This window comes from Nyctereutes procyonoides, unplaced genomic scaffold, assembly GCF_905146905.1.
Source record: "Nyctereutes procyonoides isolate TBG_1078 unplaced genomic scaffold, NYPRO_anot_genome, whole genome shotgun sequence".
NCBI classification, from domain to species: Eukaryota; Metazoa; Chordata; class Mammalia; order Carnivora; family Canidae; genus Nyctereutes; species Nyctereutes procyonoides.
This window is the reverse complement of record NW_026575021.1, coordinates 10,457,970-10,482,128: the sequence shown is the minus strand read 5'-3', so window position 1 is coordinate 10,482,128 and position 24,159 is coordinate 10,457,970. Positions and strand designations below refer to the sequence as shown.

General features: G+C 40.0%; 1 protein-coding gene across 6 annotated transcripts in view; it reads right to left on the bottom strand.

Annotated features, from left to right (window-relative positions):
• FRYL (FRY like transcription coactivator) overlaps window positions 1-24,159 on the bottom strand; it is a 257,505-nt gene that overhangs the window by 36,301 nt on the left and 197,045 nt on the right. For all 6 annotated transcript variants that reach the window (XM_055339583.1, XM_055339573.1, XM_055339599.1 and 3 more), the window contains 13 exons: window positions 23,416-23,500; window positions 22,761-22,873; window positions 21,617-21,767; window positions 20,867-20,970; window positions 19,386-19,571; window positions 17,523-17,727; window positions 15,567-15,688; window positions 13,905-14,095; window positions 12,486-12,580; window positions 10,811-11,418; window positions 10,396-10,493; window positions 5,489-5,659; window positions 2,790-2,930 (listed from right to left, as the gene is read on the bottom strand). In XM_055339583.1, the coding sequence (XP_055195558.1) occupies window positions 2,790-2,930; window positions 5,489-5,659; window positions 10,396-10,493; window positions 10,811-11,418; window positions 12,486-12,580; window positions 13,905-14,095; window positions 15,567-15,688; window positions 17,523-17,727; window positions 19,386-19,571; window positions 20,867-20,970; window positions 21,617-21,767; window positions 22,761-22,873; window positions 23,416-23,500 (2,270 nt within the window). The remainder of the gene's footprint in view (window positions 1-2,789; window positions 2,931-5,488; window positions 5,660-10,395; window positions 10,494-10,810; window positions 11,419-12,485; window positions 12,581-13,904; window positions 14,096-15,566; window positions 15,689-17,522; window positions 17,728-19,385; window positions 19,572-20,866; window positions 20,971-21,616; window positions 21,768-22,760; window positions 22,874-23,415; window positions 23,501-24,159) is intronic.

The window sequence follows — 24,159 nt, the reverse complement described above, 5'->3', positions numbered from 1 at the left end:
TATTTCTATCAACATCATTTAAAAATGATTTACATGACCATGACAGATACTTGTAGAGAAGTTTGTTTGCTTGTTTGTTTGTTTGTTTCTTTCTTAGAGTGCATATGCAAGTTGGGGGCAAGGGGTGAAAAGAGACGGGGAGAGAGAGAGAGAAAGAGAGAGAGAGAGAGAGAGAGAGAGAGAGAGAGAGAGAGAGAGAGGGAATCTTAAGCAGGCTCCACACCCAGCATGAAGCCCCACACCGGGCTCAATCTCATGACCCTGAGATGGTGACCTGAGCCGAAATCAAGAGTTGGATGCTTAACAGACTGAGCCACTCAGCACCCCAAGAAGAATCAATTTCTAATAAAGAACGTACAGTTTTTTTTTTTTACCATCTATTACAAAGCAGATACATTTTAAAAAAACTTTTTTTTCCTGACTTATGGTTAACAAAATCACATGTTAACCTTGTGTTCTATATACTGTGTCACAGCTGACCAGTCTGAGGGGGAAAATGCCACTAAAACAATAACAAAAAGCAAGTAAAATCTTTGGTAGAACTGAGTTATCCAATTTATTTAATAACATCCTGATAGGAGGATACTTAAAGCACAAAATATTTAATAATTATAAAAATGTCCACATAGATGTTGTGACATTTTAAGCACACCATTATAAAAAAAATAGTTTAAGAAGTTACATTTTCTGACAGATATAATTAGAAGCTATGGGCATTGTAAAAAAGTTAAAACGTATTCAAATACATTTCTATAAAATATACTGGTAATTGTGCATGAGATATAAAAGATTATCAAGAGTGCAATTCTTTTTTTTTTTTTAAAGATTTATTTATTTATTCATGAGAGACAGAGAGAGAGAGAGAGGCAGAGACACAGGCAGAGGGAGAAGCAGGCTCCATGCAGGGAGCCCGATGTGGGGCTCGATCCCAGGACTCCAGGATCACGCCCTGGGCCAAAGGCAGGCGCTAAACTACTGAGCCACCCAGGCATCCCATCAAGAGTACAATTCTGTGAAATGCTTAATGTCTGAATAAAGCAGAAGTCACAAACTGTGATGGCCCATTAGCTAAATATGAACTTCAGTTCATACAATATTTAAAAAGAAACTTGAGTCAACATTTTGAAATTAGGAGATTTTAGAGAAAAACCCACATTTCTAGCTTCTCTTCAAAACTTAGAAGTTCTTGCCACACTGGATCTGTCCTGGCACACTGGCAGCCACTAGGGGAAGCTAAGTTGTGCTGTTCCTTATATTTTATTTATTTTTAAAAAGATTTTATTTATTTGAGAGAAGGAGGGTGAGCAAGAGTGAGAAAGAGGGACAGAGGGCAGGGGGAGAAGCAAGCTCTTCGCTGAGCAAGGAGACCAACATAGGTCTTGACCCTGGGACTCTGGGATCATGACCTGGGCAGAAGGTAGGTGCCTAACCAACTAAGCCACCTAGGCATCCCTGTGCTGTTCCTTTTAGATGGGGAATGTGCCATTCACTAGTCAGAAATCAATGCCCTCTTATGGTTAGTTGCTTGCCCAGTAGACATGTGAGCTTGTGGTTCTGAACATTAAAAAAAAAAAATCTACATCTTATAATTCAGCAAATATCTGATTAGTTAACTTCTTTTTGTAAAAAAAAACAAAAAAAACACATTTATTTATTCATGAGAGAACAGAGAGAGAGAGAGAGAGAGAGAGAAAGGCAGAGATACAGGCAGAGGGAGAAGCAGGCCCTCTGTGGGGGAGCCTGATGTAGGACTTGATCCCAGAAGCCTGAGATCATGACCTGAGCTGAAGGCAGATGCTCAACCACTGAACCACCCAGGTGCCCCTGATTAGTTAGCTTCTTTATATCTTAAGAAGAAAAAGAAATGTGCTTTAGAAAAAGAAAAAAAATGTTATTTGGTGAAGCCTTGCTTATTGAGAGAGAGAAGATAGAGAAGATGAAGAGGGTCACTAAAGAATCTTAGTTTTTGTTTTTTTTTTAAATATTTGCATCCACTGATTTTCAGGGGAATATAAAAAGAACCTAGATTACCAAATAGAATAATGGAAACCAACCCAGCTTTATTACTTTCAGATATGGGCTAAGACAAACTCATTGCTAGCCAAGTATTTCCACTTGTAAGTTCTGCTTTAGCGAATGCAAATATAACTGGAGTAGAAACAATTTTTTCATCTGTTAAGGTTCTCAGAGAGTTTGCTCTCTTTGATAAATTGTGTCCACAATACTGATCTGCTCAGCAAGGCCTTTCTTAGCAGATAAATCAAAGGTGAAATTCAGTACAGACCAGACTGACTTGTCATCATTTACATGAAGCCAAGTCTGATTTTCTATTTTCTAAATATCTGGGCTCGTTTTATCAGACACAGAGAGCAACTCTAAAATACAGACTCTACAAAGAGCTCTTCTGTTTCTAAAAGTAGTAGCTATTTATTATGTAGAATCTGGTTAGTAGCAGAAAGATACAAAAGAGTCCCAAGTGTACTGTTCAGAGGTGATAACAGCTGCCATTCATATACATTCTTTCCAGTCATTACTGAAGTGCATATTCATAGATGTAATGATTAATCAAAATTAAGAATCATACCAACCTACCATTCAGATTTTGTTTTTTGTCACTTAAATTAAGAACATTCTTTCCATGTCGTAAATATTCCTGGAAACATGACTTATGGACTAATAACTACTTCCCTACTCTTGAACTTTAAAGTTTTTTTTTATGATTATAAATTGTTTGCAGTGAATAATTCTATACATAAATGGCCAAATTCTATACATTTATGGTCACTCACCTGTACATATTTGCCAATAATCTTTATGATTTCCAGATTAAACTGCTTGACTGGGGCAGCAGAGAGGTCAATGTGACTCAAAAGACTATAGATGATCTGTAGTAATGATTGTTGCATGCTGGACAATCCTTTCTCTAACAGCTAAAGTAATATTAAAAAGTAAACTTTCATTAGGTTAAGGAAAATTCAATTATTTATATTTACGATGTTGAAAAACATAATAGATTTAATCCATGATTTTATGATCAGATGATTAGAAATCCAGAGGCTAATAAATAATAAACATAAAAGATAATTATTTCTATTACCTGTCCTTGGTTCAGAAACGATCAGTAATTATTTTTCATTTTAATCTTAGTTGTTTTCTTTCATTTCCTTAACTAATTTGACCACCATTTATTCTAGGTTAATATACCAACCATCACCAAATTATAACTGTCTCCAAACCATTCCTACCGGCCACCCTATTAGCTACGAGATCTTGGATAAGTTTCTTAACCTGTGAACCATTTTTTTTTTAATAATACAGTAATCATACTATCTACTTCATATTGTTCACAGGACAATTAAGTTAAATATATGTAGTTCTAAATACATGTAACTAGTTTCAGTACTGTGGTTCGTCATTTCAGAATTAACAATAATAATAAAACAAGGAACATTTACATACTGAGAACATTTGGGACAAAGCATTCTCCCTACAGAGTGAAAAAATGTCACTCTATGTGGTACCCACAGGCTGTCCTATGCCACTTCCAACTCGATCACCTTGACGAGAGAATTAGTGCTACCTTAGCGGTGAGCTTGATGGTGGCACCAATGTGAAGCTGGTCTAAGGAGCTGGAATTCAAAACCAATTAAAGAACAGGCTTAGGAAGTTAGCCTTGGTTTTATGTTGGCTTCTGTCCTAAAAGTATAGGTATGAGATAAGCCTAGAGACTTGCATTTATTCAGGTTAAGAAGCTGCTATGCAGATAGTTCCCATCATCAACTCTCTTTTTTTTTTTAATAATTTTTTATTTTTAAAAAGTACTCTCTATACCCATCATGGGGCTCGAACTCACAACCCTGAGATCAGGAGTCGCATGCTCCACCAACTGAGCCAATTCTCCTAAATGTAGGGCTGATGGGAGCAAACCAATCAAAAGCCAACACCTTAAAAATGCACACCAGTACTAAAGCATTTTATGATAGTCAACATCAGTGACATAGCTAGGTTAAACAGTGTTAGGAGCAATATATAAAATGTTTATTGAGTTAAAAATAATTTCTTTTAAGCTTATACAGTCTTTTAGGTTTAATTTTTTAGAGTCAATTTTTAAAAAGGAAGGTGTCATTTGATTGTAGGCTAACAAACATTTTTAGTTTTTAGTGACTAGGACTTCTTCCTTTTGAGATTCTTTTTAAGATTTTATTTATTCATGAGAGACACAGAGAGAGGCAGAGACACAGGCAGAGGGAGAAGCAGGCTCCCTGTGGGGAGCCCAATGTGGGACTCGATCCCAGGACCCCAGGATCACCACCTGAGCCGAAGGCAGATGCTCAACCACTGAGCCACCCAGGCGTTCCTCCATTGAGATTCTTTGTGGATATCTACTTAGTACTTTTTTAGGCATGAAGTTACTTCCTCAACAAATAAATATTAACTTTCTATGCTGTTGTAGGGCTGATTTTTTTTTTATATAATTCCATCTTTAGCCACTCAAATCATATTTTAGATCAGGAAGCAAATGTATGATCAAAATAAGAACTTACTCAGCAGAAATGCCTTTACATGCTGTATTATTCTAGAATTGATTTCAAAGTCAAGAACCAATGTTTTGGAAGCAAAAATTATGACTATTGTCTAGGATCAAGATCCCTGAAAACTCATTTTTTTAATATTTGAAATAAAGGTGAAATTTATATTATTTTGAGTTTCAGGTCACTAACAGACAGTGAATGAGAAAAATCTATGTAAAAACCCATTTTTCACTTTAAAAAAAAATATTTCATTTATTTGAGAGACAACATGTGAGTGGCTCGGAGGAGTGAGGGAGAGAGAGATGGACAAGCAGACCCTGTACTGAGTGGGAAGCCTGACATGGGGCTCATGCCCAGGACCCTGAGATCACAACTTAAGCCAAAACCAAGAGTCCGACACTCAACTGACTGTCACTGACACTCAATCCAGGTGCCCCAAAATGCATTTTCCATTTTAAATAAAAGTTGAAGTTTACCTTATTTTGAGTTTCTATCACTTAGGGATAGTGAATGAGAAAATAAACATGAAAATGAAAATTTAAAAAGAAAAGCAACTTCATGCTTGAAAGTATACTTTAGGGGATCCCTGGGTGGCTCAGTGGTTTAGCCCCTGCCTTCGGCCCAGGGCATGATCCTGGAGACCCGGGATCGAGTCCCACGTCGGGATCCCTGCATGGAGCCTGCTTCTCCCTCTGCCAATGTCTCTGCTCTCTCTGTGTGTCTCTCATGAATAAATAAATAAAATCTTTAAAAATATAAAATCTTTAAAAAAGAAAGTATACTTTATACTTGAAAGGAATTAACCATTTTTTCCTTTAAAAAAAAGATGAGATCTATATTTACTTTCAAAGACAACTTGAAGATTAGTATCAGGACTGCTTCTAGAAATAAGTCTATCGGAAAATTTTGCCACAAAACCGTTAAAAAGTACTTTTGTTTTCTTTTGGTAAATTTACCTCTGCAAGATAAGTCACAAGATTAAATGTAGTATCTGAGAAGGAGTCATGTAGGTATCTACATACTACATTGATCCAGTTAGCACAGTCTCTGGAATACGTGTGTGTACTGTACAAACTCATCATGTGAGCCAGATTGACGAGCGCAGGGCATTTTTCTTCTGCACACACCTGAAAAAAACAAAGACAGTTTAAAGTTTAAACCTGATTTTGCACTTGAACGTATTTATTTAGTAATGTAGTGGTAGAAGCTTTAATGCATTTTGTTTCAATACAGTAGGAAAGTTAAATAAGAGAAGAAAAGCCCAGGGCATCCTGAAGAGAGGAGTTCAACAGGTAACATGGAAGGATGATCAGTAGGTCGAGCGCTTCCACAGGTGTTAGGGCTTTTGGCAGTCCAATGCTTTGTAAGGCTGCCTCCGGTAAAACCCTACATGGTTTTTACCCATAGACGCTACGTGTCATCTTGTAACTGCTTTGTAAAGAGTTGTGTGCAGTAAAGTCCCTATGGGGCTCAGCACGCAGTAACTAGGGGGCAGGCTCTGCCGGCCAAGAGACGGCCAGGGACGCTGGGCCAGAGGCCACATGCTCTAGTCTCAGGCTCCCCTGGTTCTGAGGAGGGGTTAGCAGCACAGACGCTGCCATGTGGGACACATGTGGGAAGCTCAAACCCTTGAGTCCCGCATCTTGGGTGAGGGACAACCCGCAGGAGGGACCCCAGACCGCTCTTCAGGAGATCGCCCCAAGCTCCCCGGGTCCTTGGCCAGCAAGTCACGGTCACTTCCACATGTACTGACTCCGGGAGTCTGTTTGCTATGGCATTATGGAACCCGAATCAATAAATGTTCTGGGAGGATCTTACCATGCGCACACCTTGTTGGTCCCCCCAGTTCCTGGTGAGGAAGGTCTCTGGCCCGCTCTGGGGGAGTCTGAACAGGGTCACACTCCTCATTTCCCCCTACATGTCAGAGGTGTGGTGGGAATCTCGCCTAGTTTTTCTTTTCCTCATTTATCCTACCATCTTATTGATGTTTTGTATGTATTTTCAACAAAGTTCCTGCAGCATTTGGTAAAGAAAGTACCGCAGACCCTAGGACACCATGGGATTCAGCTATGCGGGTCCACTTACATGCAGATCCCATAAATGCAGGGCAGTACTGTAAGCGTCTTTTCTCTTCCTTGGGATTTTCTTAGGAACATTTTCTTTGCTCTGGCTTACTTTATTGTTAAGAATACAGTATATGATACATACTGTACACAAAATCCGTGTTCATCAGCCTGTTTATGTTATCGGGAGGGCTTACAGTCAACGGTAGGGTATTGGTAATGATGTTTTGGGGGAGTGAAAAGTCACAGGTAATTTTCAACAGTGCAGGGGGCTGGCGCTCCTAACAAGGTGTTGTTCAAGGTCAACTGCAGAATTGTTACCTTTTCAAATATATGTATGTTTCAACTTTCAGAGGAACAGAACTGTTACTTTGATTCATCGTGTGGACATTATCACTGGATAGGCCTGAAGTAGGAAGGCAATGCAGGACTCTGCAGACCATTTAGCAGTACCTTGGAAGTCATTTTATAAAATTGTTAATTTCATGCATTCCCCTTTTACCCACACAACAGAAGGCAGGAGGAAAAAAAACATTTTGTTGATGTTTCTTATTTGTATTTCAAAATATAATAATCATATTATTTTGTTTAAAAAATCACATAACTTTATCATTCACAACTTGTTATTTTCTAGCAATCACTTTAATATTTTAAAGTAAGTTCTTTTCAATTTTAAAGTATTTTTTTCCTGAAAAATAAAATATTCCAATAAAACTCTTATTTCCTTCAAAAATATATTTTTTTGAAGCATGATTTTTTAAAAAACCTGTTGTTGAAGAGGAAGAAAATCCGTAGGGATAGATGCGGTGTAATTTTATAGTAAGGACAATGGCTAAGGTTTAATTTTGGAATTTCTGAATTACCAGGTTAAAGTATGACCCCAAAAGAGTATATCTTATAAAGCAAACATTTTCAGCATACTATTTTTGTTATAATGAATAGCTTAAAAAGACAATATTTGTCCTAAGTGTTGCCTCACTTTGAAATTCTGTACTCTCCAAGGGCACAAACAGAACCAGGGATATTTGCATAATGAGGAAGCACATAATGGCATAAAATTACTCTCAACAGTTTAAGTGAGAGGATAATTAAGGAATCAATTTAATTCACATCCTGCAGGTTTCTGAAAGCAGACTGAGGGAACCTTTGTGTGCCGCTCAACAGGAAAACAGACTTAAAAACAATTTATGACTCATAGAAAGCCATATTTGATTTCTTAAAAACAGAAAGATATCTGGGAGTGTCCTGTGCTTTGCCTTGGTCAAGACGGCAGAGGTTTGACCATCTGCGGGGCCGCATGCCCTGGACTGGGCCGGGCTCCTGTCTCACACCTGCATTCAGCAGGAAGTTCTCCAACATGCTTCTCTTGCCATCCTGAATGTTCCTACTTCTTTACTAAAGGACTCATGCTTTTTAGGTCTTGAAATACCAAAGTAAGCCAATATACTTTTATCCCCTTCCATATGGAAAAAAAAAATATTTACCAAATTTTTCAAATGATGGGTCATTAGAATATTAAAATGAAAGGTTTTTTTTTAATTTATTTTTTATTTTTTATTTATTTATGATAGTCACAGAGAGAGAGAGAGAGAGAGAGAGAGAGAGAGGCAGAAACACAGGCAGAGGGAGAAGCAGGCTCCATGCACCGGGAGCCCGACATTGGATTTGATCCCGGGTCTCCAGGATCACGCCCTGGGCCAAAGGCAGGCGCCAAACCGCTGCGCCACCCAGGGATCCCAAAATGAAACGTATTTTAACAAGTTATTTTATACCAGTTTTAGACCTCACTAATGCAAATACATGTTGTTGGGTATTTTTTTTTTAGGCAGTCATTTTCAAGATTAAGATATGTTTTCCACTAACTGTAATAATGGTTCTTTTTAAAAATGTGCTTTTTAAAATGATTACATTAAAAATGATTACGTTAAAAATCCCTCCATATCTAATTTATTTAGAAGTTTAACCACGGATGGATTCAACAGCATGCTTTATTAAATATTGTCATTTATTAAATATTACCTATCAAGATAACAGAAAGGTTTCTACCTCTGTGACTATTTTTTTTTATTTTTATTTTTTGTGACTATTAATGTGATTGATTAGTTGGGCTGGGATAACTCAGAGATAAATCTGCACTTTCCAGCCTTGGGATTTGGGTACTGGTGAAGTGGGTGTTATATTTGGCTTTCTGCATGCTTGCTCTTTGCATATACTGTTGTGCTACATGTTAAATGACCATCAGCTTTTAAAAGTTTGCTTATATAAGAAGCTCTTCCAGAGAATTTCACTTATTCCCTTTTGTTGCAAATTTCTCTGATTTTTCTCCCTTTGCTTTGGCTAGGTTCTCTTTTTTTTTTAATTTTTATTTATTTATTTATGATAGTCATACACGGAGAGAGAGAGAAAGAGAGGCAGAGACACAGGCAGAGGGAGAAGCAGGCTCCATGCAGGGAGCCTGACGTGGGATTCGATCCCGGGCCTCCAGGATCGCGCCCTGGGCCAAAGGCAGGCGCCAAACCGCTGCGCCACCCAGGGATCCCCCTGGCTAGGTTCTCTTATTCATACTGCTAACTCACTTGTCTCCCCCAGTTCACCTAATTTCCTATTCTATGTACAGGACTTGTAAATTTATATAACTCCTCCTTATAACTGTTTCTATTTTCAGTCTGTAGAGACTTTTTTCTAAGAATCAATGGCCAAAAAAAAAAAGAAAAAAATTAGGGGTATCCCTGGGTGGCGCAGCGGTTTGGCGCCTGCCTTTGGCCCAGGGTGCGATCCTGGAGACCCGGGATGGAATCCCACGTCGGGCTCCCGGTGCATGGAGCCTGCTTCTCCCTCTGCCTGTGTCTCTGCCTCTCTCTCTCTCTCTGTGTGACTATCATAAATAAATAATAAAAAAAAAAAGAAAAGAAAAGAAAAGAAAGAAAATTAGGAATTAAGTTTAAGCAGCGGCATGTGGGTTCTTTGTTCTTGAGAACAAAGATTTTATTTAAAAAATCATACTTTTTAAAAATTATGATTAAGAGCTCTAACATGTTCAAACAAATGTCAACAAATGATCTAAAAATAGGTACATTCCTGTTTCAGAAATGATCAGAGGGAAAGAGCCAAACAAGGAAGGAAAAGAATGAAGCCAGCAAAGAGAGATGAAGAGAACATTAAAAGGAAAAAGGCAAAGTAAAAGGAGAGACAACTTTTGGAGTTACAAAATGTATTATGCCCTCTTCTTTTCAGGGTCTTTACACATGCAGTTTCTCCTGCCTGGAAACCTACCCTCACCCTGCTCTTTGTTTCTCATCCTATTCAGCCTTCAGTGCCCAGAGTGACTTTTGCTCTCTGTGCCCTTAGGGTCCTGTCCTTTCTTGCACTTACTTACCAGACTCAGTGGCCACTGTTTACTGACTTGCTTGCACCCCTACTCCAAGGCCCACTAGGCAATGCAGTGATAATCACTGCATTTCTGGCATGTAACCCAGTGCTCCACGATATTTGGTAGCAAACGAATGAATGAATTGGAGACTCACAGAAAGGTAGAAGATAAAGTGGGGAAACGGAGCAGAAAGACTCAGACTCAAAGGAGCATTACTCTAAAGAAATAATTTTATTCTCTGTGATGTGAATAGTGGTAGCTTACATCATTACTGTAAAACTCCTTCATATGCATGAGAAGAATAAAAATTTAGATGTGAAATGCATAGAGGAAGGAAGAGTAAAAAGATTTAAAAGATTCCCCCCCCCTTTAGGATAAACTCCAGAAAAATTTCCCTCTGGCGTTATCTGTCAGCATAACATTTGCTTACCTTTGCTATTCGACTAGCTGTGTCTTTGCAAAACTGAGTTGGGCTGTCAAAATGCTGGATTAAGTGAGGCAATAAGCAAAGGATGTTAAGAGGAAAGCCTATCAAAAAAAAAAAAAAGCAAACAATAACCAATTTTATTGCACATTATTTTTAAAATTAAAGGTTTTTTTTTTTTGTTGTTTTTTTTAATGGTTCACAGAAACCATTTTCTTTTTCTTTCTCGGAGTACCTGGTCTTCTAAATTCTGTTGTTGCTTTTACCAAAGAACTTAAGGTATCTCAACATATTAAAACCAACCAACCAACCAACCCATGACTAATTGGGGAAAAGCAGAAATTAGTAGACTTCAAAACAAATTGGTTTACATTTCACTACATTAAAAAGCAGAGAGTTGGTGCAATTCTATTAGCATCACCTGACAGCTGGGAAGGATCCACCAGCGTGTGTTTGGAGACAGCGATGAGCTTACTGAGGAGGTGCACGGTCATCTCTTGTGTAGATACTGAGGTAAAACCCTTAAGGAAGAGCTGCTGAAGGCCTGGAAAGTTACTCCATTTCAATTTGCTCTGCACATTTTCAATCTTCTCTCGACTCTCTGATTTATCCAAAGGCAAATGGATAAGCAGTTTGTTGAGAAGCCTGAGAGCCAGGAGGTATTCATATTCGTAATCTGATTCTAATAAAGATGCTGCTATCCAAAAAATGGTGGCCATCAAGTTGGTAGGCTCAGTAGTGGACTGCACATCATACATTCCCTTCTCCCTAAGGGAGGAAAGGCTTCTAGTCCTTGCTAAACTATTGCTATGGTTTATCCGTCCATCCATGATATCCAGTGTGTTACTCCGCCGCCGGTCACCTCTTCGGTCACCAATTAAACTTAATCTTAGAGAGTTACTTCTTGCATTACTGTTATAGCCCAAGTAACTGCTACTATTAATGGGACTTGTGCTTAGATTGAGTTGTCCAGTGCTTTTCCTGTTAGCTGCATACTTGTTTCCCATTATAGGATCATGGTATGAGGTTCTTTACAAAAGAAAAAAAAAAGAAGGAAAGATAAATGCATGTACAATCACTTTCTCTGCTACATTAATTTTACTCTTGAAAACACTGAAAAAAAACAGTCACCAGCAAAAATTATGCTTGAGTATATCTGACTTCACTTCCTCGAATTTCAGTTCTTTCCTCCATATTCAAGCCAAACACACAACAGTGTCTTTCCTTCGGTGGCCAACCCGCTTCCCGTGAGTTGGAGGACGTTGATTGGAAGTGAAAACTCTGCCACAGTTATCCCTGACAACTTTCAGCTCTGGGATTTAGTAAACAGTACGTCCAAAGCAGACCTCATGGGTCTTATTCCCAAACTTGATGGTCCCATGTCCTTATTTCGGTCAAGAGCACACGCTTTCTCTATTCCCCCTCCCCCCAAAAATCAAGCTAAAAAATTTGTTCCATTTCTCCTTCTCCCTCACTTCCAATTATTGTTGATTTAAAAGTAAGGACAGAATGCTGCCCGCATGTGCCAGCAAAATGCAAAGTACTAGGAATATGAACTCTGCTGGGCGAAATACAGATGTAAAAATGGACAGCTTGTTAACTACTGTTATTAAAATATGGAGAAGACACTGCTAAGAATCTCCCCCTCTCCCATGGAATAATTTGCACCACCTTTGGGAATTAGAAATGCTTAGTGAGGTGGTGATATCTGAGATGGGTCTTGAAGGATAAGTCAATCTGGGAGTCACAAGGAAGAGAAAGTGGGAGGGGAGGAACAATTTGCAGAAGATGTGGACGCAGGAGGGGGCTGGCCTGCTGGGGGGCAATGGAATCATAGTGAGCGTAGCAGGAACGGAGCTGAAGCCAAAGCCCAGTGGAGCAGAAGCAGGATCTCTGACCAGGACCTCAGGGGAACAACCTCTGAAAACCTCTTCACACGCCCTCACTGTCTGAGGCTCCTTTTCCCCACTGGAAATCTATCTGAATTGTTTGGTATCACTCCCACTACCAATATTAGAACAATACCACATCACAGTGATGCGTATTTAGCTGCGGGAATTCTATATACAAATCTACAGTTTGGCTCAAATTCTTACTGAGAAAGGGCAGAAAGAAGATCATAATGCTTCATGGTTTCAGCCAAAGTATCAATTGCAGATTCCAATGTGAGAAGAAGCTCAATCACAAATCCCTAGAAAAAAGGGCAGATTTTAATTAATTATGCTCTGAAAAAAAGAAATTGCAATGGACTTCCCGACAAGATTTAAAATTAGAACCAACTCGACATTAATATTACAAAATGATTAAACTCTCGAGCAACATGATCTTGCTGATTGATGAAAACTCATCAAACTAATGGCTATAATGGCACCGCAATTCACCCAAATTGCTTAGGCCCAAAATCTGAGAGTCATTTTGGTTTCTCTCACATCTAAATTAAACTCCTCAGCAAGTCTTAGAAATATTACTTTTAAAATATACCTGAAATCTGACCCCCTCCCTATACCTCCACAGCATCCCTGAATCAAACTTCCGCCATTTCAGCATGGACTTTCACAACAGCCTCTTAGCTGAGGACTGGCCTCCTGAGGACTCCACCCAGCCTGTGGAGTGAATTTTCTAAGTAGCAAATTATATCCATCACTTTCCTCTCAAAGACTATATGGGTATCATTTGCCATGAAGTAGACCTCGCACCAGGGTCCACTAGACCTCACATAATCTGGACCTGCCCAGGTAGGTTTCCTGACGCTAGACGCCCCCCCATCCAATACACCAGCCATTACTGGTCTGTGTCATGCTCCTTGCAGAGAGGCCTATTGCTTCTGCCCCAGTGCCTTTGCACTTGTTAGTCCAACTTCTCTGCCTCAGGTGTTCTTGCAGATTATCACAGGGCTCACTTCATTTACCTATATGTTTACAACTCACCTTCTCAGATGATCATATATAAAACCACCCCTCTCCCCTGCCACTCTTTAACTTGTTACTCTACGTTATTACTTTCACAGCATTAATCACTAAATAAAATCGTGTTACATATTATTGCTGGATTAGAAGCTTATTTCTCCAATAGAATGTGAGTTCTAGAATGCCAGGAACCTTCTCCTGTTCACTACTCTCTCCCTAGGGTCTAGAACAGCGTTAATAAAATCACGAATCTGTATAGAGTTAAGTTCTCAATTACATTATTTCACTTAATCCATCTTAAAAATTCAACACTCTACATTTAAATTTAACTTCCTATCTCTTTTACCTTGTGGTCATCCCAGGATAATATCCCTGTGTGTGTGTTTATGTCAATGTAAAGCTTTCTCAGATAGGCACTGAATATTTGATTCAGTTAGTATGTTATTAAATATTATTTACAACACTTTGTTTCATAAATCTTTGCCTGCTTGTTAGCATTTGACACGAATTCTCTGTAACCATTAGACCTGCTGTGCTCTGTATTTGGCAAATGAGTCCTTGACAATCAGTAACTGCTCAATGGCTGCTGTAAAGAATTTAATGCAGTACCTGTGCATCTTCCCCTGGATCCCCTACGGTTTCTACAAGTCTGGAGAGAACATCAGAAAGGGTAGTTGCAGAAAGAGGCTGCTTTAGGGCCCTGAAAATCTGGAAGGATCTCCCAGCATAGTGTCGAGAAGAACAAGAAAGTGCTGTTTGCAGAGCAACTTCACTGAGATGATGTTCCAAATGCATTCCTTCTGCGAAAACAAAGGATACAGTGAGTGCTTCTTGTGGCTTGGAATGCAGGGTTAATGTTAGAAGTTAACCAGTTTAAACCCAGTTCCGAGCACACTACCTGGCAAACTGGTATTTTATAAGTGAATGCTTTTTCTTTTCATTAAACTCCATTTGCTTGCTATCTCTCTAAGATTTCATTTATTTATTTGACAGAGAGAGAGAGAGAGGAAGCAGGGGGAGTGGCAGGCAGAGGGAGAGGGAGAAGCAGGCTCTCCGCTGAGCAGGGAGCCCAGCGTGATGTAGGGCTCCATCCCAGGACCCCGGGGGGGATCACCACCTGAGCCCAATGCAGACCACCTAGCAGCCTGAGCCACCCAAGCGCCCCCATTTGCTTTTTAGATGGCTCCTCACTCTAATCTCCAGGGGAGTCATCTTTGAGAGCAGAGTTTCTCAACCTCAGCACTGCTGTCATGTTGGCTATTCTCTGCTATGGGTTGTGAAGGTGCCCATGCAGCGTACTTGTCTAGCAGCATCCTGGCCTCTGCCCAGCTGGATGCGGAGACAAAATGCCCCCCAGGTTGTGACAAAAATGTCTCTGGACATTGCCCAAGGGGGCAAAATCACCCCTAGTTGAGAATCAGTGCTTTAGACACATACTTTTTTACTACAATTTACAGAATGTACATTTTTACTATAATTTACAGAATGTGTTAATTTTAGATCATAGAAGCCTGTTACAGTATAAAAAAAGAATTCAAGTTTGTCATTTCCACCCATGTTCCTTTAATGTAACTTTTTCCTTATACGTAACTGTGTTGTAACTTTATGCTATAGTATATGAAACAAAGAACCCCAGAATGTCATAAGTGACTTCCTACTTTTATAAGGAGTAACTTAATTTTTCTTGAGCCAAAACAAATCTATTATCACAACTAAGTTAAAAAAGAAAACCTGTCTTGGGGCACCTGTGTGTGGCTACGTCCGTTAAGCATCTGCCTTCTGCTCAGGTCATTATCTCAGTCAGGGTCCTGGGATCCAGCCTTGAGCACCATCCTGCCTCCTCCTCCCCTCTGACCCTCCCCCTGCTTGTGCTTGCTTTCTCTCTCTCTCTCTCTCTCTCTCTCTCTCTCTCTCAAATAAATAAAATCTTAAAAAAAAAAATGGAAAAAAAAACCTGTCTTAAACTTAACGTGGACACGTCAACTGTCAATTCTTTGCTAAGCATTATCAGAAATTTTCGAATCATATTAAAATATCTCATTAAGGGCAACCCTGGTGGCTCAGCGGTTTAGTGCCGCCTACAGCCTAGGGCATGATCCTGGAGACCCAGGATCAAGTCCCACGTCGGGCTCCCTGCTTAGAGCCTGCTTCTCCCTCTGTGTCTCTGCGTCTCTCTCTCTCTCTCTGTGTCTCTCATGAATAAACAAATAAAATCTTAAAAAAATATATAACTCATTAAAAGTATTATCTGAAATATTTAATAAAAGATACCTGAGCTTGACTGCTTAAAAACAGAAACCACATGTTTCAAAAATGTAGTTAACTGCTCAGCACTCTTTATGCTAGGATTCTTGGCAGAGACATCCTCATGGTTCCAAAGAGGCCCTCTTTTTCTGAAAACAGAGAACAGACATAATTCCTTTGGTTTTAAACTTAGCAGTTTTACTCATAGTCACGTAAAAGGGCCATAGCAGAATAAATCAAATAGCAAATACATCAAATAGCATGCCCTACAGCCTACTACTCTTTATGTACTTGAATGTGTGATGGTCTGTGTCAAGTAGAGGAAGATCCAGGTTACATGTAATTTCAGCTTATTATAGTTAAATTCTCTCAGAGATGGTAGGAAAAGATGACAATTTTTGCCCAAGTGAGGAGAGTACTGGTTACTGCTTCTGTGTTACAGGTCACAACATTATGATTTGGAGGCTAGACCGTTATTCAGATTGTAATGCAAAGAAAATAGTTTACTAGCTAAAAATATAGGGCAAGTTTAAGACAGAACAGTTTCCTGTTAATTCTTTAAAATACCTTTGCGTTCTCAAGGCTGCGACCTTGGTTAGCAAGGGGTAAACTCCCAAAGTGGCCTGAAAACCTCCTAGGTGGTCACCCAGCCACCAGTCTCCAATACCTTTAATTCATTCCGTTCACTGTCATGAGACTGTTCTCGAAATATTAAATTGTGCCTCCCACTCGTCCCATCCGGCTCAAGGATTTTCAATGATGTCTGTTTTCTGGAAAGATGAGAGATCTGTAGCCCATGGCCTAGGCTTCGTGGCCCTCCTGTTTGAATTCTCCCTTGCCTAACAAAGTTTTCTTGTCAAGAAACATCTCCCTCAGCATTACAGTCAGACTGGATTACTCACCCTTTCCAAGCACATTTTACTTCTTATGCCCCTGATGATTCTGTTCTTACTGTGGAACACCAGCCCCCTCATCCCGCCCAGGTTCTTCTTTACTTATGGCGCCTTGTGAAGAGTAGGCCATAAATAGACATTTGATGACTGAATGACAATATAGCTAATGAGGGTGGAGTATGTCGTGGAATAGAAGAAATAGTGAGAGGGATTATAAGGGAAAGGAGGGGAAGAGAGTGGGAAAAATGAGAGAGGGAGACAAACCATGAGACACTCCTGACTCTGGAAAACAAAGGAAGGGGATGTGGGGGGGGGGTTGGGGTGACTGGGTGACGGGCATTGAGGGGGGTGCTTGATGGGATGAGCACTGGGGGTTATACTATATGTTGGCAAATGGAATTTCAATTTAAAAAATGTTAAATGACTGAATGAATAGATAGAAGGAAAGGAAAGAAAGGGAAAGGAAGGAAGGGAATAAAGGGAAGGGAAGGGAGGGAAGAAAGGGAAGGGAAGGGAGGGAAGGAAAGAAGGAAAGGAAGGGAAAGGAAGGAAGGGAAGAAAGGGAAGGAAGGGAAGAAAGGGAAGGCAAGGAAGAAAAGGAAGGGAAAGGAAGGGAGGGAAGAGAGGGAAGGGAAGGGAAGGGAAGGGAAGGGAAGGGAAGGGAAGGGAAGGGAAGGGAAGGGAAGGGAAGGGAAGGGAAGGGAAGGGAAGGGAAGGGAAGGGAAGGGAAGGGAAGGGAGGGAAGGGAAGGGAAGGGAAGGGAAGGGAAGGAAAGGAAAGAAAGGAAGGGAAAGGAAGGAAGGGAAGGGAAAGGAAGGCAGGGAAGGCAGGGAAGAGGAATGTATTTGGCGAATCGGTGTTCTCTCTGGGCCCTACTTGGTAGCAGACGCGTTGAAGGCCCTCCTCAGGGATAACTGTGTGAGCACAAAAGAAAGTCTTCGGAGGCGGCAGATTTCTCAGACACCCGACCCGGACCCGTGTTCCGAATGGATGGCACCCCGGAGTGGAAGGCGGGCTTCTCCACCGCAGCTGCCCCGGGAAGCCCCCTCAGCACGGCTCGGCCGCCGGGACGGCGCGCGCCGCCACTTACCTCGAGGTGATGAACTCCATGAGGGTCTTGACTTTTCCGTCCTGCTCTACTGCGATGTCGACCTCGTTGAGGATAGTGGTGTGCAGATGGGACACGGCGGCGCTGTTGTTTCCCAGGCTGATGCTGGAAGAGGTAGAACTTGAGCTGAGCCCTGAGTCGGTCATCGGGGAGGGCTGGTAGTCAGGGACGAAGTCACTCAGGCCCGCTGGAAGACAAGGATGGCCGTTGGTTCGCGCAGAGCCCACCGCACACGCTATACGTTTTTGATCTTTTCTTTTCTTTTTTTTTTTTGTAAGGATTCTATTTATTTATTTGAGAGAGAGAGCAGGGGCAGGGGCTGACGGGAGGGAGACGCCGACTGGCCTCACAGGGCAGGGCTCATCCCAGGGTGGCCGCTGAGCTCAGGGAGCCCCCCAGGCACCCCCTCGCTCACTACTCGGGGTAAAACTCGCCCTCCTCGCAGCTGCTAGGGCCGTGGGGGTGGGCCAAGGCCAGTTCCCATGGTCTAGTTTTAGGACCTCACTGTCTGATCACTGCGGAGCCTCCTGCTGCCATCTGCTGAGGAGAGTCCACAGTGGCTCTTCCCCAACATGCGGGCCCAGGGCCTCAACCGGTGGGGAGTCTGGCGTTTTCACAGCCTGAACGGATTTTTTTTTCTTACAGAAAGGAGTCTCATTTTACTCGAAGACAGAAAGTGTTCAAATCTTTGTAATATTTATATGATTCTGACTGTTAAACTCTTTTACAGGTTATTAACTAACACCTACCTTCATGAAACGGCAAAGGGAGCCTTGAGAACAAACAACGGAAACAGACTATGGAATTTTAAATGAAGATGCTTTAACGTAAAAGAGGCATGAATTTTATTCTATTGATCTTTTAATCACATTTTAAAAGGTGCAGGGTTTCCTAATAATTGTTTTCTTGCTAACTGCATGGTTTTAAGTAAATAACAAAGTTTTAACTAAGTGACTTGAACCCTGTGTCTGACATTATATGGCCAGCAAAAGATGTAATTTTATTTCTTTTTTAATAAACAATTATTACCTAGATCATCTATTATTAACCTGATGGTACAAATGTAGTGAGGGCTATTATGAAAGATGAAAATATAACTTGCAAACAAAAAAAATTTCACACCAATGGTGAAATAACTCTTATATTAAAGTCTCAGTAAGTTGGACCTCATTACTTCAAAATGTGTAATTTGGAACTTACTACACTTAAAAATGCATAACATCCTAAATACAGCAAATATAGGGGCACTGGGCTGGCTCAGCTGGTTAAGGGTCTAACTCTTGGTTTAAGCTCAGGTCATGACCTCAAGCTCCTGAGATCGAGCTCTGTGTTGGGCTATGCACTCAGCATGGAATCTGCTTGAGATTCCCTCTCCCTCTCCCTCTGCCTCTGCCCCTGCCCACATGTGCACACTCTCTCTCTCAAGTAAATAAAACTTAAATAAATAAATATATGAATAAAAATCCAGTGATGGAAAATTTTTAATGTCTTCCTTCGTCCATTTTTCAGATCTTGAGAGTATGAGGAATCTAATACACGTTCATCATCTTTTCCATTAACTGTGCTCAATAAGCTAAGCACTCATTCACTGATCTTCAACTTATTTGTTGAGAACTTAAAATTTTTATGACAAAGACCCTTAAAGGCAATATAGACTCAAATACTCCCAGCTTAATTCCTTCTTTTACTAGTTAACAAATAATGTAAATGGTAAACTGATAAAGTAAAACTATACTTAAGAAAAAAGGATTTCAACTTCTATGTAGGCGGTTTTCCCCATTGCAGATTTCAAACTAATGAAGCACAATTCCACTGTCAATCAAATTCGACATTTGAAGCCAGTACCTGTGAATGTGTAATCTAAGTGTGCAATCTGTTTGACTGTAAGAACCCTGGGCTCATTAAACTCCTTGTTCCTGAGAAGGACAGAAGCAACAGTGCGGATGTTACTGTTGGATCCCATCACTATTAGTAAGTGCAGAAGCAGGCGTTTACAATGCTCATACACCTCAGGGTGGCAGTGGTCAAACCCTAAAAAGGACAGTAGAAAACAATCATCAATAAAGAGAAATAATGAGTACTCTTGCTCCCAAATACATATTTTAAAGAAAAGCAGAGATTACAGAAAAATACTTTGTAGATGATGTACCACGTGAATATACTTATTGGCTCAGAATTCTCATACCCTTTTAACAATAGCCTATTGTCAGAGTTGCAGGGAGAATCAAGACAAGTTTTCAATGTGTTTTATGTGTGAAATTTAGTAATTTACTAGAAATGATTACTCTGGGGATGCCTGGGTGGCTCAGTTGGTTGAGTGTCTGATCTTGGTTTCAGCTCAGGTCAAGGTCTCAGGGTTGTGAGATAGAACCCCACATCGACCTCTGTGCTGGGTGTGGTCTGCTTGGGATTCTCTCTCTCTCCCTCTCTTTCCCTTCCTCCCTCCCTCTTTTTTTTTTTTTTAAGATTTTATTTATTCATGAGAAACATAGAGAGAGGCAGAGATATAGGCAGAGGGAGAAGCAGGCTCCATGCAGGGACTCAATCCCAGGACCCCAGGATCATGACCTGAGCCAAAGGCAGACGCTCAACCACTGAGCCACCCAGGTACCCCCTTTTCCTCCTTCTCTTAAAAGGAAAAAAAAAAAAAAAGGTTATTACTGTGTTACATTACTGTGTTACATAAAAAGGTTATTACTGTGTTACTTGCTATAAATGAATTTCATAAAGGCAAACATTTTTTTGTGTCTAGTGCATAATGGAAAGTCAGGGGATATTTGATTACCAAAGAAATGAAGTAATATATATAATATACGTGAATATCGGAAAACTTTGGAGATGAGGACTACCTTGACTTGCTTCAGGAAGTCAATTCTATGAGCATGGAAAGTACTGGCGATGTGATGGATCCCACGTGTCTGTTACGGAGGGCCCAGTGGGGTTTCAGCTGTAATAATGAGACTATCCAAAATCCCATTCTTTTGGGAAACACTTAGAATCCATTCTAATTTTCCATTTACTCTGAAAGTTTCCAGTTTCAGAGATAAATTAACTTTACTCTTCCTATAGCTACCAAATTTTTCCCCCTAGAGAGTGTGTTTATGAGCAGCGGAGGGGCCACAGGACAAGACTGGGAATGAGGACAGAATACCTATTTGTGGTTAAGAACGAGTGAGGACTAGCTCCCTTCTAGACCATGAGAATACTGTAAAAAGTGTCACAGATATAACACAAAAAAATGGTAACAGAAACGCTGAAAAACTAGACTGTCTTAAAATTATCACAGAAACATATTGCGACATTGAGTTAGAAGTAATATTTATTACCTATAAAAATTGCATGAAGAAGAAGATGGAGGTAGCTTCCCCATTCCACCTTTACACTGTGATCAATGATCAGATCAGTCAAAAGGATCACGGCTATGTTACACCTGTGACAAATGAGAGTGCTATTAATGTTCTATCAGAGTAAATGTGGAAAAACTCTTATGCCAGTTACTTGAAGACTTTAATATTGTATTTTGTGGAAAAATACAACTTCAAGAAAAAAAGAAGAGAAGAAATATAGCTGAAGAAACCATTAAGTGATAGTTTTAGGAAAAAAACGTTACCTGCTAAGGCTCCCCAAAGTCAAGGGCCATAATTTCTTCCACCTAGCACACTGCTTGCCACATAGTAGGTGTTCAGTATGTGTTTGATAACATTAATCAATTTTGAAAGAATGCGGTAACTGTTCTATTGTGATTTTGCTAAGTAGAATTCAGTTTAACATAATTCAAAGTAATAGTGCCTAGTACCAGAAAATATTTTTCAGATGTAGTAACTGGGTCCCAGAAAGGTCAAGTAACTATGCCAGACACCCAGAAAAGCAGCAGCAGAAGTAGATTTAATGATATTAATTGTAAATAGAATTCTGAGTTTGTAGATTTCTTGAAATCTAAATACATGGATCTCATTTACTACAGTATCTAAAGAAAGAAATTGCTTTTATTCTGTGTTGTCAGATAGCATAAAGAAAGCTGAAAGTGTTAAGCAGCAATTTGGCTCATATGAAATAGGAATGACACTGTAGTCCACCTGTGAAGAGGTAATCCAGGTGATGACGTTTCAGGCAAGTAATCCACCAGTGGTGACCAGCAGCCTCCAGCTGGTGGGAAGGGTAGTGGCTCTCCTTGATTATGCTCCATCACTTTCAGTCGCCAATTAGAATAAAGTGGCATTGAATCACCTATCAAAATAAAATGATCTCATTTTCTACACCATCTATTTTCTGCCGACATAAGCAAACTCTAGTTAAGACACCAACTATTCATACCATTGGAAAGTGATAAAAAAAAAATAATAACTTCCCACTCTTTTGACACAGGTTTGCTAGGAAGACCTGGGTACAAATATTGTCAAGCTACACAAATCAGAGAGAGAAAGAGCTTATCAATTCAGGCTCCAGTCTTTATATCAAAGCAACACTACAGTCGCGCTCCATTAGCTTCCATATGGATGTCCAAGCCACGAAACCACATCACAGGTAAAGCTGCCTTGTAACAAGGGCCTTCTGGTTAAGTTACTCAATTCTAAATTTCCTGCGATAGGGCCACCATAAACCCATGTTAAAAGGAAATCTGCTCTACCGCAGTGGGGCTGCAGGGTGCAGTAAAAAATGACATCAGGAAATGTGAATTCTGTGTGACATGGGTAAGTCACTTAACCTCTCTGGACCTCAGTTCCATCATGTGCAAAATGAGGAGATTGGACCAGGTCATCTTCAGGGTCCCTTCTCAGCCTGAAGGTTTGCGCCTCTGATTCCACTCTACCCCAGCGTTAGAGTGAGACCTGGAGAAATAGTCACTTTGTGATTTCAAGGGAGAACTTTTCAGTAAAATGTGAATCCACAGAAAAAGACCAAACTCATTTTTTTTTCCTTAAAAAAAAAAAAAAAAAAAAAGGCAGACTGTAGCCGGTGTCTACAGTGCTTCTTGAGAGCCAATTCTTATGTTCCTTTTGATTTCTCTATAGGGAACCTGTGCTTTTAAAAATCAATTTCCCCCATTCCAGCTGCTGCTTAAAATCAGGACATTTCAGATTACGTTGGAACACCACTAGTGGCAGTTAAAATACTCTTCTTAAAAACAATTTATCAGAAAAATACATTCACTAACATTAATATAATTAATAATACACCTCGCCATTGTAGTTATAAAAAAAAACATTTGGAATTTATTACTTTTTTCTTCTTCATAAGATCCTCCAGAGCTGCTACTGTATCGAGATTCTAGTCTGTGATGTTGACGATTTAAATGACTGCTTAGTCCACTGTAGATGTCTAGGTGCGCATAGCTATGGGAATGATCATGGTGGTTAGTCACAGGTCACAGTCAAACAGTATTTGTACTTTTGGTTTCACTTTTCTACATTTAAAAAAGAACACGGTACATAAGATATAAACAAAACTCCCTATGATACATATTAATTGCCACCTCACGGTTCAAAAGCTTAAGCTTTTAAGTCAATCATTTCTACTGGAAGACTTTTCTTAAATTGTTGTAGTAATCATGTTCCAGTGAAACCCAGTTTATAAAAAAACGGGCAGAGTAAATAGCCATTCAGAAAAGTCTAAAAATGTCAATAACACAAAGAGGGGCTGAACATATTCCATTTATTCATCCATTAGAGTACAGGAAAGAATCTAGCACATCAGTATGGTGATGATGAAACAGTTAATTGTGGAAAATTTCCAAAATGGAAATGTATTTTTTCACTAGAATTTGGAGATGCACATTCAATGAAACATATAATTCCAGTGCAGAAAGATCATTTATTCTGATGATAATAAGTATCTGTCAAACTGAAAGGCTGATGAAGAACAGAGAGGTACTTACCTCTCTTCAATATTCTCTTTTATGGGCTTATTATCGGGATTGCCATCTATGGGAGCTACCATTGTATTGCTACTGGAAGTAGTTCCTGCAATCAGAAATAAAACAGTATCTGTGAACTTAAAACCTGAAATAACTCGGTAACAACAAAAGCTTTCAAAATGATAGATGCTACTACTCCACTAAAATGAGAGCAAGGTGATTTTTAAAAAGGAATGCACTCATATAATGACCCAGAGGGAAAGGAGAGAACAGCAACAAAATTTTAGATGCTTAGAAACAAATGGACAGGAAGCAATTCAGCTATAAGAAGGCTGAATCTTAAGCTGGTAGTAGGGGAAACCAAGAGGCATCCATATCTATATTGCTGAACCCCCAAAAGACTCAGGAATCAGCAGCTCTGAGTACCCCCTGGGAGTAGGGATAGTAGGGGTTGAAACTTGCTAAAATGGCAGGCATGGTTGAAAATCTATTTCAGAGGTAAATGGTCCCCAAGATCTGTGCCCCTCCCTCTTGTAACTGGGTGGCTGAGACTACTTCCAGAAATCTTTTTTCAAGTTTATTCATTTAAGTAATTTCTATACCCAATGTGGGCCTTGAACTCATGACCCCAGAGATCAAGAGTTGCATGTTCTTCCAACTGAGCCAGCCAGGTGGCCTTGGGAATCTTTTCTAAAAGTGTAAATCAAAGATTTCTAGACTAGGTTACATTATGTACAGCTGAAGGAGGAAGAACTTCATTGAGAA